We start from the raw sequence: 11,596 nt of genomic DNA, 5'->3' as shown, positions 1-11,596 counted from the left end.
TCCGTAGCGGCCTGAGGTGAGTGTCTCTGTGGCGTTGCTCCGAGTGCTCAATCCTCCCGCCATCGTCACCATCCTGGCCTGTGGGGCATCGGCCTCATGTTCTCCACGAGCAGAACTCCCCGAACTACGGATTCCTCCTTAGAGGCAGTGGTCTCTTGGGCGGGAGGATGTAGCAGAGAGCCTGATTTGTCGCGCCGTAGCTGGCCGGTTTCTGCGGCCCTCAGGCACGCGATGGGTGGGATTGGGTGGCAGGGCCCTTTCGCAAGTGGGGACACGGTCGGCCAGCATTCCATGCCGATTCCGACTTCGGAGATCCAGTGTCTCGCGGTGAGTGTTGGCCCAGTACGCGGCGCATTTGTGGCCTCAACGAGAGGCTTTTGATGGGAATTCAAGTCGGGGCGAAGCGTCACTCGTTTTAACAGGACGGCTGTTAACGTGGGTGATTGTCCATAGACTGCTGGGGCTGTGTGAGTGAAGGGGCGTTTTGTGGAGAGAGGACGTGGAGGCTTGCAGTTGAGTTCCGCCGTGCCCGTGCGTCAAAACACCCCGAAAATCCAGGTTGCCTTGGGTCATAGCTGTGCTCCCATCGGGAGGGACGGGAGAGCCACTGTTCTGTCACTGTCAGTAAGGACTGTAGTCGGTTCCATAGGGGGAGAAAACAGTGGCTGCGATGATGCATTTCTTAGGACACCTTTGGATTCATCATGAAAACAACTATTTTCTGAGCAGCTGTTGGTAGCTTGTAATACTTAAACTGTAATGGTTATTGTAAATATGGGTCGTTAACAAAATCTTGCTGCGCTTTCTCCCAGGTGATCTTTGAAAATGGTTCGCTATTCACTTGACCCAGAGAACCCCACAAAGTGTAAGTGAACAAGCCATTGATAAGTTTTATGTTGTGGGAGGTTAGCATATGAAGATACCCAGCATTAATCAAAATATTTTCATTTTTTAGCATGCAAGTCAAGAGGTTCAAATCTTCGTGTTCACTTTAAGGTACGTGGATCCCAGTTGAGTTGTGATCTGAGAGTTCTTCTACATGTTCCCTTCAGTGATACTCTAAAAGGTAGCTGCAATGATGCCATTCTTAGGACACCTTTGGATTTACCATGAAAAGTAATAAATTCTGAGCAGCTACATTGTACTTTGGCATTGCATAGGGTCCAGTAAAATGACGGGAACTACTTGATCTGGTGTACAGAGCAAGATAGGACATGTAATTGCAGTGCAAGATAATGGAACTTTAATATTGCGTAGTGTGCATAAATGGAGGTTTAGGTTTAATTTTGCCTGGCTTCAAACAAATTTACCCCAGCTCTTAGTCACAGAATTTTTTTCATATTCTCTCACCTCTCAAACATTGTGTAAGGGGTTAACTCTTGGTATATATTGACTTTTTTTGGGGGGGGGGGGAGATTTTCGCTATAGGGCGTGAGCTCGACAGACAGACAGACATAGAGACAGCGAGAAATCACCCCCCCAGGGGGGATGGTCACACCGCGGTCCCTTCTCATCCATCCGCGGTCCCTTCTCATCCATCCGGATCTTGGGCACTCACGCATATGCGCCCAGCGGGAGTTTTAAGCCACCGGTCCAGGTCCAGGACACGAACCCCCAGTCAACTACCTGGGAGTCCAGCGACATAGCCATTACGCTAATTGCTGGTTCCCTGTATTGACATTTTTGAAAATCTGAAAATGTTTACTTTTAAAATTCCAGTACTTTCACATGGTTAACCAATACTTCATTGTTACATTTAGAACACTCGTGAAACTGCCCAGGCCATCAAGGGTATGCATATCCGAAAAGCCACCAAGTATCTGAAGGATGTCACTTTACAGAAGCAGTGTGTGCCATTCCGTCGTTACAATGGTGGAGTTGGTAGATGTGCCCAGGTGAGAATTCTTAGTTGCCATTTAAAAAGACAAATTTTGAGAAAGGGTGATTGGATGGGATAAAATGGCTAAGATGAGCTTTTACCATCTTCAATGACAGTCTTGGACACCTTTGGATTAACTGAAATATATACATTCAGACAACCTTGATAGTGAATAAAATACATTCATCTTGGTTGAGATGTTAAACTTACATGACCTTGCATTTGTTTTCTTTCAGGCTAAACAGTGGGGCTGGACACAAGGTCGGTGGCCCAAAAAGAGTGCTGAATTTTTGCTGCACATGCTTAAAAATGCAGAGAGTAATGCTGAACTTAAGGTACCCAAACGATTAACATCCTTTTATATGCAACTTCGGTGGTGGTTCATGTTTCTGTTGTCCATATTTATATCCTTGTTTGTCTTACTTTCTCGGTAATTAAATCTCTCATGTAAAGAAATTCTTAAAAGTTTTATCTCCAGTCTCCAGCAGACCATAGCTTTGTCTGTAGATTTTCACGAGCGTGGTCTGCAGTTCATCCAAACCTAAGGTTTATGCTTCCCTTCTCCCCAGTGCTGAGAAGTGGTGCTCTTTTTTGCCCTCTCCTTATCTTTGGGAGGTGTTTTACCAAGGGTTTGTTACCTTTCATGTGCTGTAGTATGGTTAATTATATAAATGACTGTCTTAGTGCTTAAGGTGCTTTGTTGCCTTCAGTCATAATACAAAAATGTTTCAGAAATAAGTTAAAATAATGATATATTAGATAAAACCTTGGAATTTTCTTTATCTCTTTTGCATTTGAAAGTCTGGGCCAGAATTGGAATTAATGGCTCCTAGCTTCAATTCTGTTTATTACCAGGGCTTAGAAATTGGTAGTATGGTATCCATCAACCTCTTCAGCTCTTTTAAGTTTTTGCCATAGGGAGGGAGCGTGCACTCCCTGGAGAGAAGGAGTGAGAAATCATCTCCTTGGGAGAAGGACACACATACACACACACATGATTTTCAAGCCACCAGGTCCTGGATTTGAACTGTGGTTGACCATATGAGAGTCCAGTGCCTTAACTATTATACCACCTGATGGCCCCACCATCTTTTTATTATTTATTCATTTATTTTAATTTGATCAGAGAGAGTGAGAACAAGCCACCAGGTCCTGGACTCGAACAGTAGTCGGCCATGTGGGGGTGTCCAGCACCTCAACCACCACGCCACCTGCTGGCTCCCCATGAGCTCTTTTTAATGATTTTAGGGCCGGCCACATAACAAACAGTGGAGTTTGCTGGTAACTTAGACACTTAAAGGTGAATGCTGTTTGCAGTCACAAAGGATTGACTTTCAGAAATGGTTTCATAAGGCAGGGGCTTTGGGGTGAGATTGGGAATTAGTATTTGTTTATGGTGTTGAGACTATTTAAAATGTTTATTTTGTGCCCTTTACCCTCTTCCCAGGGGTTAGATGTAGATTCTCTGGTCATTGAGCACATTCAGGTGAACAAGGCACCAAAGATGCGCCGTCGTACTTACAGAGCTCATGGACGGATTATCCCATACATGAGTCCCCCCTGCCACATCGAGATGATCCTCACTGAAAAGGAGCAAATTGTTCCTAAACCGGAAGAGGAAGTTGCACAGAAGAAAAAGGTAAATTATCTTGCAACTGCTCAGCTTTCTTTGTGTGTGAAGAATGATTTGTGGTTGCTGTGATGACTATCTTAGGACACCTTTGGAATAACCATGAAAGCACATTATTCTGAGCAACCCTTTTCTTTATTTTGGCTTTTTAACAGTCCAATTTGTTCCTCAACTAATGTAGTAATCTTACATTCAGTATATCAGGCAGTCCCATATGATTATCTGCTGGTGGCCACACCTATACTTTAAAGCTGGGCACTTGGGAATTGTTTTGTAATTGTCCCCTTAAAGCCTAATGTATTCAACTTACATTGGTTTTATTGTTTAAATATCCCATCCTTGCTTCCGCTGAGGCCTTACGGACTAGGCCTTCTGCCTCCAGTGTTCATTATAAAGTCCTCCAAGATAAAGTGGGTTTCTCCAAGAAACTTAACCATCCTTTTATTTTTTCTTTCCGCAGATATCCCAGAAGAAACTGAAGAAACAAAAACTTATGGCACGGGAATAAAGTCAGCATAAAATAAATGTAGATAAAAAAGGATATTGGTTGTCTTTATATCAGTATTTCCAGTGTCTTTACAGGGTGGATACAATTAGTTTACTCTGCACCAATGATTTTGACTCAAACATGCTGTTTTGAATTATTGCTCCTTTGCATAAGATAGAGTTTAGAATGTGAGAAAATTCCTGAAACTGTTAGTTTTTCAACAGAGCTATTGAGATTTAGCACACCGTACAACTTGCCCATTTACACTTTACTAATTTATTCTTAGTAAGCTGTTATGCACACATCACATTGCCATCAATTTCGAACATTTTTTATTTTATCAAAAAGAAACAAGGTGGTGGTTGTCATTAACTCTACCCCTAGGTACCACTATTTTGTCTTGTTTCAGTCTGTTCTTGACATTTTGTTGCAAATGAAGTCAGTAATTAACTCTTCACTAGCTTTCATTGAGCATGTTACCAGAGGTGGTGAATGCTGTAACAAGATCAGCACCTTATTTTTATTTATTTTTTCTTTTAAGGTTTTTGCCATAGGCCTGTGTGCTTGCAGGAGAGAGATGGATCATCAGAATCCCTTCTCTAGTCTCAGGATTTGGGGTGTTCTACACATCTTTAAACTACAAAGCCAGGCTCCAACTGGTGTGGGAGTCTAACCACTATGCCATCTCCTTGCCCCCAGGATCGAGTTTTCTGTGTGTTTTTGTTTCTGTTTTTGTTTTACCAAAAGACCACCTCTGGGTATTGATCACGGGGGAGTGTTGGTGTGTGTTTCGTTTTACCAAAAGACCACCTCTGGGTATTGATGTGGGGGGCGGGGGGGGAGTGTTGGTGTGTGTTTTGCTATTAAATGGTGTTCTTAACTTTGTGCAGAAAACTCTTGGGTACACACCCAAAGGTAGAATTGCACCTTTAAGTAGCAGAAACCCAGCCTTCTCCAGAGGCTGCAGTTCACATGAACAGCGGATGAGGGTTCCAGGTTCTCTACATCCTGTCTATTAACCTGGGCCATTCTAGCTACCGCGGCTTGTGCTTGGTCAGAGAAATCGCCCTCTGCCCCCCACACCCAGAGGGGATGGTCACACTGGAATCCCTTCTCTACTTGGGGTGTGTGCGCAGGCGCGTGTAAGATTGCGCGAGTAGCTTCATCTGTGATAGCAGGGTAGCCCGTGCAAGTGGGGCGTTTTGAGTTTTATTTCTGCTCCGAGGTAAAGACTAGATCTAGTGTCCCCCGGAGCTGAGCGGAACTAAAGTATGATCAATGCCTAGGACGGTGGGACCTTAGCGCGGCCCGCGAATTTCTGCTCCGGAAGTTCCGCCACGTCCCACCTGGGCGTCACCGTTACGTCCGGCGCGCCCTCAGTGACGCAGCACGTCTTTGTCGGCCTCTTTGGAGGTGCCCATTGGCTTGGCTGAAGCTCGTCCCGCCCTCCGGAAGTGCGGACGTCGCCTTCTGGGCTTCGTGTCGCGGTAAGCGGGGCCGAGCCAGGGCTTGGACTTGGGCCTGGGGCCGTGGGTGGGCTCTGGCCTCGGCGCTCTCCAGCTGCTCGGCAAGCTTCCGCCGGGGCGCGGTCCTCCTTCCTCCCTCCACGGCGCCGTGCGGCCCGCCCGGTCTCCGGTACGCCCCGCCACACTGTCACGGTATACCCCGATTCCACCTGCCTCCCCTCGCCCCGGGCTCTCTTCCGCGCCCTCCCACCCTCGGTGCCTGCGCTCGGCCTCGCCTCTCCTTCCGTTTTGTTCTCTCCCTTGGCCTCACGTTGTCGGTCTCTTCCCTCTTCTGATGCTCCTCTTCGCCCGTATCTGTTCTCTCCAGGCTTTTCCGTTGTCTTTGACTCAGCCCGCCCTGCTAACGTGATGCTGAGCAGGCTCAAAGGAGCTGGCTTTACCTTCTGAATACACACACCTGCCCTATTTCTAATGGGCCTCAGCCTTTCCTCTCTATTCCACTGTCTCGGACCGAGACAACTGAAAAAAGATTCCTCCGCAGTGTTTTTTCCTCTTTAGAGATTATTTACTATAGGCCACGTGCGCTCGCAGGAGCGAAAGAAAGCGAGAAATTACTTTCCCCGAGGGTGGGGGTTGGGGTGGCCACCCTGCAATCCCTTATCCTCCATTCTTTCGGGACTCTGGGCACCCGCGCCCGGCGTGAGGTTTTTTTTGTTGTTGTTGTTGTTTTGTTTTTTAATTTTTTAAAATGTATTTTACACATTTAATCACTATACAACACTTAGCTTGTAAGTTGAATTGATCACACATGAATACACATCTCAGGAGTCCAGTTGAAGATAGAAAACACATGATCATCCACAGCTGGCGTGAGTTTTAAGCAGCTGGTCCGGGTCTTGAAACGTGGTCGACTAGGTGGGAGTGCAGGGACATAACCATTATGTCATGTGCTGGTCCCCTCTGCAGAGGTTTTAATACCATTTTGCTTTGTTGGCTTGGAGAGAGTAATTAAAAATGATCATGTCTCCTAGTCACCTTCTGGGCTTCTGTAACCTATGGTTTTCATGTGTGTCAGGTAAGATACGTCACTGCAGAATCATTATGAGGATTACAGGATGAAACACTACTGGCTTCCTCCTGGAGAGAGATAAAAAAAGGTTTATAAAAGCTGCAATTGTGGTTTCTTAGTTCTTGAGAATTAGTTTACGTTGTGTGTGTGCCCTTATAACTACAAAGGCAAAAACAAGTCTTTCTGATGAGTTTGCCAGTCAACAGCATAACCTAGTGCTTGTAGCGCTGCCAGTTGTTTTGAAGGAGTTTCTTTGGTTTTGAAGGTTTCCTAAAAGGGGAATAACACAATCATTGTGTTTTTGTAAGGGGAAAAGGCAAGAGCATTGCACTGGCAATCCAGAATGCAACATTCTGGTTTTAGCCAGCCCTAGTTACTGCTTCTGTGTGAACTTTGGACAGGTCACAACTTTCAGGTATTTTTTTTCTTTTTTTTAAATAATAATACTTACATAGGACTTACTTATGGGACACTGTTTTAAGCTTTGAATTCATAGTAGCTAACTCACTGAGTCCATTTGAGACAGTACTATTGTCTTCATTTTATACATAGAGGAATTAATGCAATCAGTGTACTCAGAAAATACCATCTAGACAGTGGTAAAAGCAGGTCTGAAGTCCAGGCAATTGCCAGCAAAGACCTAACTACTAGGCTGTGGTACTTTTAAAAAGGTGTAGAATTTAATCCATACCACCTCTTAATCTCTTCAGATCAGATTCTGTAAACATCTGTGACCCAAAATAATGATTCCTTTAAAAATACAGAAAAGTATTCATCATTTAACTTATGTTTTAAATCTTTGCCAGAAGGTATAGGCACTAGTCAGAGAGAGAAAAAGTGAGAACGCATCCCCACAGAGGATGGTCATGCTATGATCCCTTCTCCACCTTTCCCTCTATTCTGGATTTTGGACATGCATGCACATGCACCCGCCCAGCATGTTTTTCTTTCTCTCTCTCTCTCTCTCTCTCTCTCTCTCTCTCTCTCTCTCTTTTGTATAGGACGTGTGCGTTCGCCAGAAAGACAGAAAGTGAGAAATCACCCCCGAGAGGAGATGGCCACACCACAGTCTCTTCATTCTCTTCTCGAAATTTTGGGCATGTATGCACATGCATCTGGTGTGTTTTAAGCCACCAGGCCCGGGACTCAAACTTTAGGTGACTACATGGGCCTTCAGTGACATAACTATTGCGCAATCTGCTGGTTCCCAAGACCCAGCATGTTTTTCAGACTGCATGATCTGAGGCTCAAACCTGAGGGTCAGCTGAGTGGGTTCCAGCTGTTACAGTGGAGCAACTGCCCCATCTGCCTTATCTTTTTTTTTTAATTAAAGAATTATTTATTTTATTTTATTTATTGTCACTTTTTACTTGACCAGAGAGCAAGAGAAAGGAGAAGTGAGAAAGCAAGCCGCTGGGTCTGAACCCAAACAAGTTGGCCATGTGGGAGTCCAGTGCCTTCACTACCACTCCACCTGCCAGTCCCCCATCTGGCTTATTTTAATCAAAGAATATGTACTTTTAAAATCTGGGTATTTGGTTTTTTATACTATCACATGCATGTATCAGAGAGAGAATGAAGTCTCATCTTGCTGTATTGCCATGATTCTCTTCCCTCATCCCTCCAGCTCCTCAGGATCAAGGAAACACAACATCCCACCCACTACATGCCAGGCCAACCTGTTTCAGCCCAGTCCTGGGATTCAAACCCAGTCACTTGTCTCCAGCGCTTGCATTACTGCTGTACCACAGTGCCTAGGCCTATTCTGGTTTTTTTTTTTTTAAAGAGAGTTTTTCTGTAGTGCATGTGTGCTCACCAGAGAGACAGGAAGCAAGAAATCATCCCCCAGGGAGATGGAAACACCACAGTCCCTTCTCTTGTCTTCTCTCTGGATTTTGGACACACATGCTACACATGCCCAGTGTGCGTTTTAAGTTGCCGGTTCCAGAACTTGAACCACAGTCTGCTACGTAGGCATCCAGCAGTGTAAGCGTTATGTTGGTCCCTTAGTAAATTCTTTTTTTTTTTTTTTGGAGAGATTTTCACTGTAGGGCGCGTGCGCTCGCCAGACAGACAGAGAGAGACATAGAGACAGAAAGCGAGAAATCACCCCCCAGGGGGGATGGTCACACCGCAATCCCTTCTCCTCCATTCTCCTCTCGGGATCTTGGGCACGCACGCACACGCGCCCGGCGTGAGTTTTAAGCCACCGGGTCCGGGACACGAACTGCGGTCGACTACGTGGGAATCCAGCAACATAGCCATTACGCCAACTGCTGGTTCCCCCTTAGTAAATTCTTAAACTGTTACTTTATTTTAGTTAGGGAGACTTGTTTCAGAGAATTCAAGTATGAATCTGTTGTAAAATACTGGGTTGTCAGGAAAGTAATGAAGTATTTTTCTATGCAAAAGTACATCATGTCTTCTCCGACTTCCTAGCTAGGAATGGGGTGTGGTGGTTAAGGTGCTGATCCCACGTGGCCAACTAAACAGTTTGTGTCCTGGACCAGGCGGCCTGAAAGTCATGCTGGGTATGTGTGCGTTTGTTCCCAAAATCCCAAGAGGATAATGGAGGAGAAGGTATTGTGGTATCGCCATTGCCCATAGGTGATTTCTCTCTCTCTTTTTCTTCTTTGAGCATCACACCCTGTGGCAAAAATCTCAAAACAAAACAAAAAACAGCTGGTTATTCCTTGATGTAAATTTACGTTTTAATTTTTTTTATAACTCTTCGTTACTGTCCCAAGTCAAAGCCACGTTCAGGTGCTAGCAGATGGCATGGTGGTTAAGGCGCTGAACTTCCACAAGTGCTGAATCTGGTTGCTTGCTTTCTCACTTTCCCTCTCTGTCTCTCTCTAGTTAAGAAAGAATGATGATGATAAATAAAATTCATTTTTTTTAAAAGCCATTTTCAGATTGGATTATCTATGCTATTCACTCGTAAATAAGAAATGTTAACGTTCTGGAGAACCAGCAGTTAGCGTAATGGCTATGTCGCTGGACTCCCACGTAGTCAACCGCGGTTTGCGTCCCGGACCCGGTGGCTTAAAACTCACGCCGGGCGCGTGTGCGTGCATGCCCAAGATCCCGAGAGGAGAATGGAGGAGAAGGGATTACGGCGTGACCATCCCCCCTGGGGGGTGATTTCTCACTTTCTGTCTCTATGTCTCTCTCTGTCTGTCTGGCGAGCGCACGCGCCCTACAGTGAAAATCTCTCCAAAAAAAAAAAAAGAAATTAAGAAATGTTAACGTTCTGAATTATTAGCTGATCCACGGTTCTGAAATGTATTATTTTTTAAGCGTCCCATCCTACTCCAAAGGATTGGAAATTCCTGGGGCCCACAGGTGACGAGGTGCTTGAGGCATTGGCCTTGCACATGGCCAACCACAGTTTAGTCCTAGACCTGGTGCCTTGCTTTCTGACTTTTTCTCTTTCTCTGGAAAACACATGTATCCTATAACAAATTTTTAAAAAAATAATAAATAAAACAATTATTGGAAATTTAAAGTTTTTTGGTTTAATAGTATATTATGAAACTGTTGGTTCTTTTTCAAGAAATTACCAATTTTGAGAAATTTCAGTATGATTTCTTATCAACAAGGAAGTTAAAGGTATTAATTTTTAGGGGCCGGCAATTGGCGTGGTGGATAAGGGCACTGGATTCCCACATGGCCAGCCACGGTTCGAGTCTCAGACCTGGTGGCTTGCTTTCTCACTTTCCCTCTTTCACTCTCTCTCTCTCTGTCTTTCTGATCAAATTAAAATAAACAAATAAATAAAATGAATGAATAAATAAAATTAAATAAATAATTCTTTAAAAAAAGGTATTAATTTTTAGAAGTGGACAGTTTACTTACATATGATAATGCTAAATAAAATCTGTTGTTTGTCACACCTGTAATTATGCCCTTAAGGTAGTGCAGTGGTTAAGCCATGTGCGTAGGGAGCCAAATCCCACATGGCCTTCTGGCTAGGGACTTGGAAAAACATGGTGGGCACATATGCATGCATGCCCAAATCCTAAAGGGATGGAGGAAAAATTATTGCAGCGTGACCATGCCCTATTGGGGCACTTTATCACGCACACACGCATGAAGGTCCACATATCCTTTGGCCATAAAAAAAGGATATCCCTAAGAAAGAAAAAGAGGGACAGCAGGTGGCGCAGTGGTAAGTCTTCTGGACTCCACATGGCCAAATGTGGTTCGAGTTCTGGACCTGGTGATTTGCTTTCTCCTTTTTCCTCCGTCTCTCTCTCACTCTGTCCCTCTCTGGTCAAATTTAAATAAATAACTTATAAATTATTAAATTAAAACAATTTAAAAAAAGAAAAGTGGGGCCAGCAGGTGGTATGGTGGGTTAAGATGTTGGACTCCCACATGGTTAAGCATGGTTCAAGTCCCGGGCCTAGCAGCTTACTTTCTGACTTTCTTAAAGAAAAGAAAAGTGAATTAAGGGAAAGTTGTTACCTGGAAAAGGCCAGTGGCTTTGTACCCCAAAGTTCTTCTGAAGTGATACCTTAGTGTTTCTTAGTAAGGGATTGACTTTCTGTGATGTAGCTTTGGCTAACCGATATGTCTGTCAGTCCTGAAGGACTAGGACTCGGAAGTTAGTTCACATCAGGTCCACTCTGCACTTAAATGAAGTGTAGGTTATATCACGGAGCCTCCATTTCTTTATCTGTAAAAAGGGCACCCAGCCTCACCTCGTCGTTTTTGAGGATTAAATGAGCTAGTATTTATAACTGTCTAGTACTTATAAAATGTTGTCTTTCCTTTATTTTCATATCTCACTGGGGAGCAGTGATTAGACACATTTGAAAGCAAACATCTCACTATTTTTGTGTCTACCTCTTATTCCTTTGCCTTGCAAATAACAGCATTTAAAAAAATTAATTCTTGTATTTAGCAAATAATGGTAGTGTATGTTAAGTTTTACTTCGCTGTAAAAATAGTCTTTTCAGGGGTCAGAAGGTGACGTGGTGGTTAAGGGTGTTGGACTCCCACATGGCCAACCACAGTTCAAGTCCTGAACCTGGCAGCTTGCTTTCTCACTTTCTTTCTC

The 11,596-nt window shown here is 44.3% G+C and overlaps 2 protein-coding genes and 3 non-coding genes across 12 annotated transcripts in view; all 5 read left to right on the top strand.

Annotated features, from left to right (window-relative positions):
• The first annotated feature begins 665 nt into the window (after positions 1-665).
• Positions 666-730, top strand: LOC114007092 (small nucleolar RNA SNORD58). The gene has a single exon (XR_003548745.1). It is a non-coding gene; the product is annotated as a small nucleolar RNA SNORD58 (small nucleolar RNA).
• A 340-nt stretch (positions 731-1,070) lies between these two features.
• Positions 1,071-1,135, top strand: LOC114007090 (small nucleolar RNA SNORD58). The gene has a single exon (XR_003548743.1). It is a non-coding gene; the product is annotated as a small nucleolar RNA SNORD58 (small nucleolar RNA).
• Positions 1,136-1,778: 643 nt separating this feature from the next.
• On the top strand, positions 1,779-3,998 carry LOC102470083 (60S ribosomal protein L17). Its single transcript, XM_027770271.1, has 3 exons — positions 1,779-1,895; positions 2,116-2,214; positions 3,327-3,998. Exons 1-3 carry the CDS (start codon positions 1,794-1,796, stop codon positions 3,579-3,581), a joined length of 456 nt encoding a protein of 151 aa, XP_027626072.1. The 5' UTR covers positions 1,779-1,793; the 3' UTR covers positions 3,582-3,998.
• Positions 3,573-3,636, top strand: LOC114007091 (small nucleolar RNA SNORD58). Its single transcript, XR_003548744.1, has one exon. It is a non-coding gene; the product is annotated as a small nucleolar RNA SNORD58 (small nucleolar RNA).
• Positions 3,999-5,384: 1,386 nt separating the features above from the next.
• CUNH18orf32 (chromosome unknown C18orf32 homolog) overlaps positions 5,385-11,596 on the top strand; it is a 12,883-nt gene continuing 6,671 nt past the window's right edge. For 2 of the 8 annotated variants that reach the window (XM_014586251.2, XM_006144442.3), the window contains exon 1: positions 5,495-5,631. The gene's annotated coding sequence lies outside the window, so the exon portion shown is untranslated. The other 6 variants (XM_006144441.3, XM_014586250.2, XM_006144443.3 and 3 more) reach the window with 6 other exon arrangements.

Source organism: Tupaia chinensis, unplaced genomic scaffold, assembly GCF_000334495.1.
Source record: "Tupaia chinensis unplaced genomic scaffold, TupChi_1.0 Scaffold000119_2, whole genome shotgun sequence".
NCBI lineage: Eukaryota > Metazoa > Chordata > Mammalia > Scandentia > Tupaiidae > Tupaia > Tupaia belangeri.
This window is presented reverse-complemented; position numbering and strand designations above follow the sequence as displayed.

Excerpts from the sequence above, each read along its gene's own strand:
- LOC102470083 (XM_027770271.1), top strand. The coding sequence starts at position 1,794 with ATGCATATCCGAAAAGCCACCAAGTATCTGAAGGATGTCACTTTACAG. Across the intron at positions 1,896-2,115 it reads GAGTTGGTAGATGTGCCCAG|GCTAAACAGTGGGGCTGGAC; the intron begins GTGAGAATTCTT and ends GTTTTCTTTCAG. Across the intron at positions 2,215-3,326 it reads AGAGTAATGCTGAACTTAAG|GGGTTAGATGTAGATTCTCT; the intron begins GTACCCAAACGA and ends CCCTCTTCCCAG.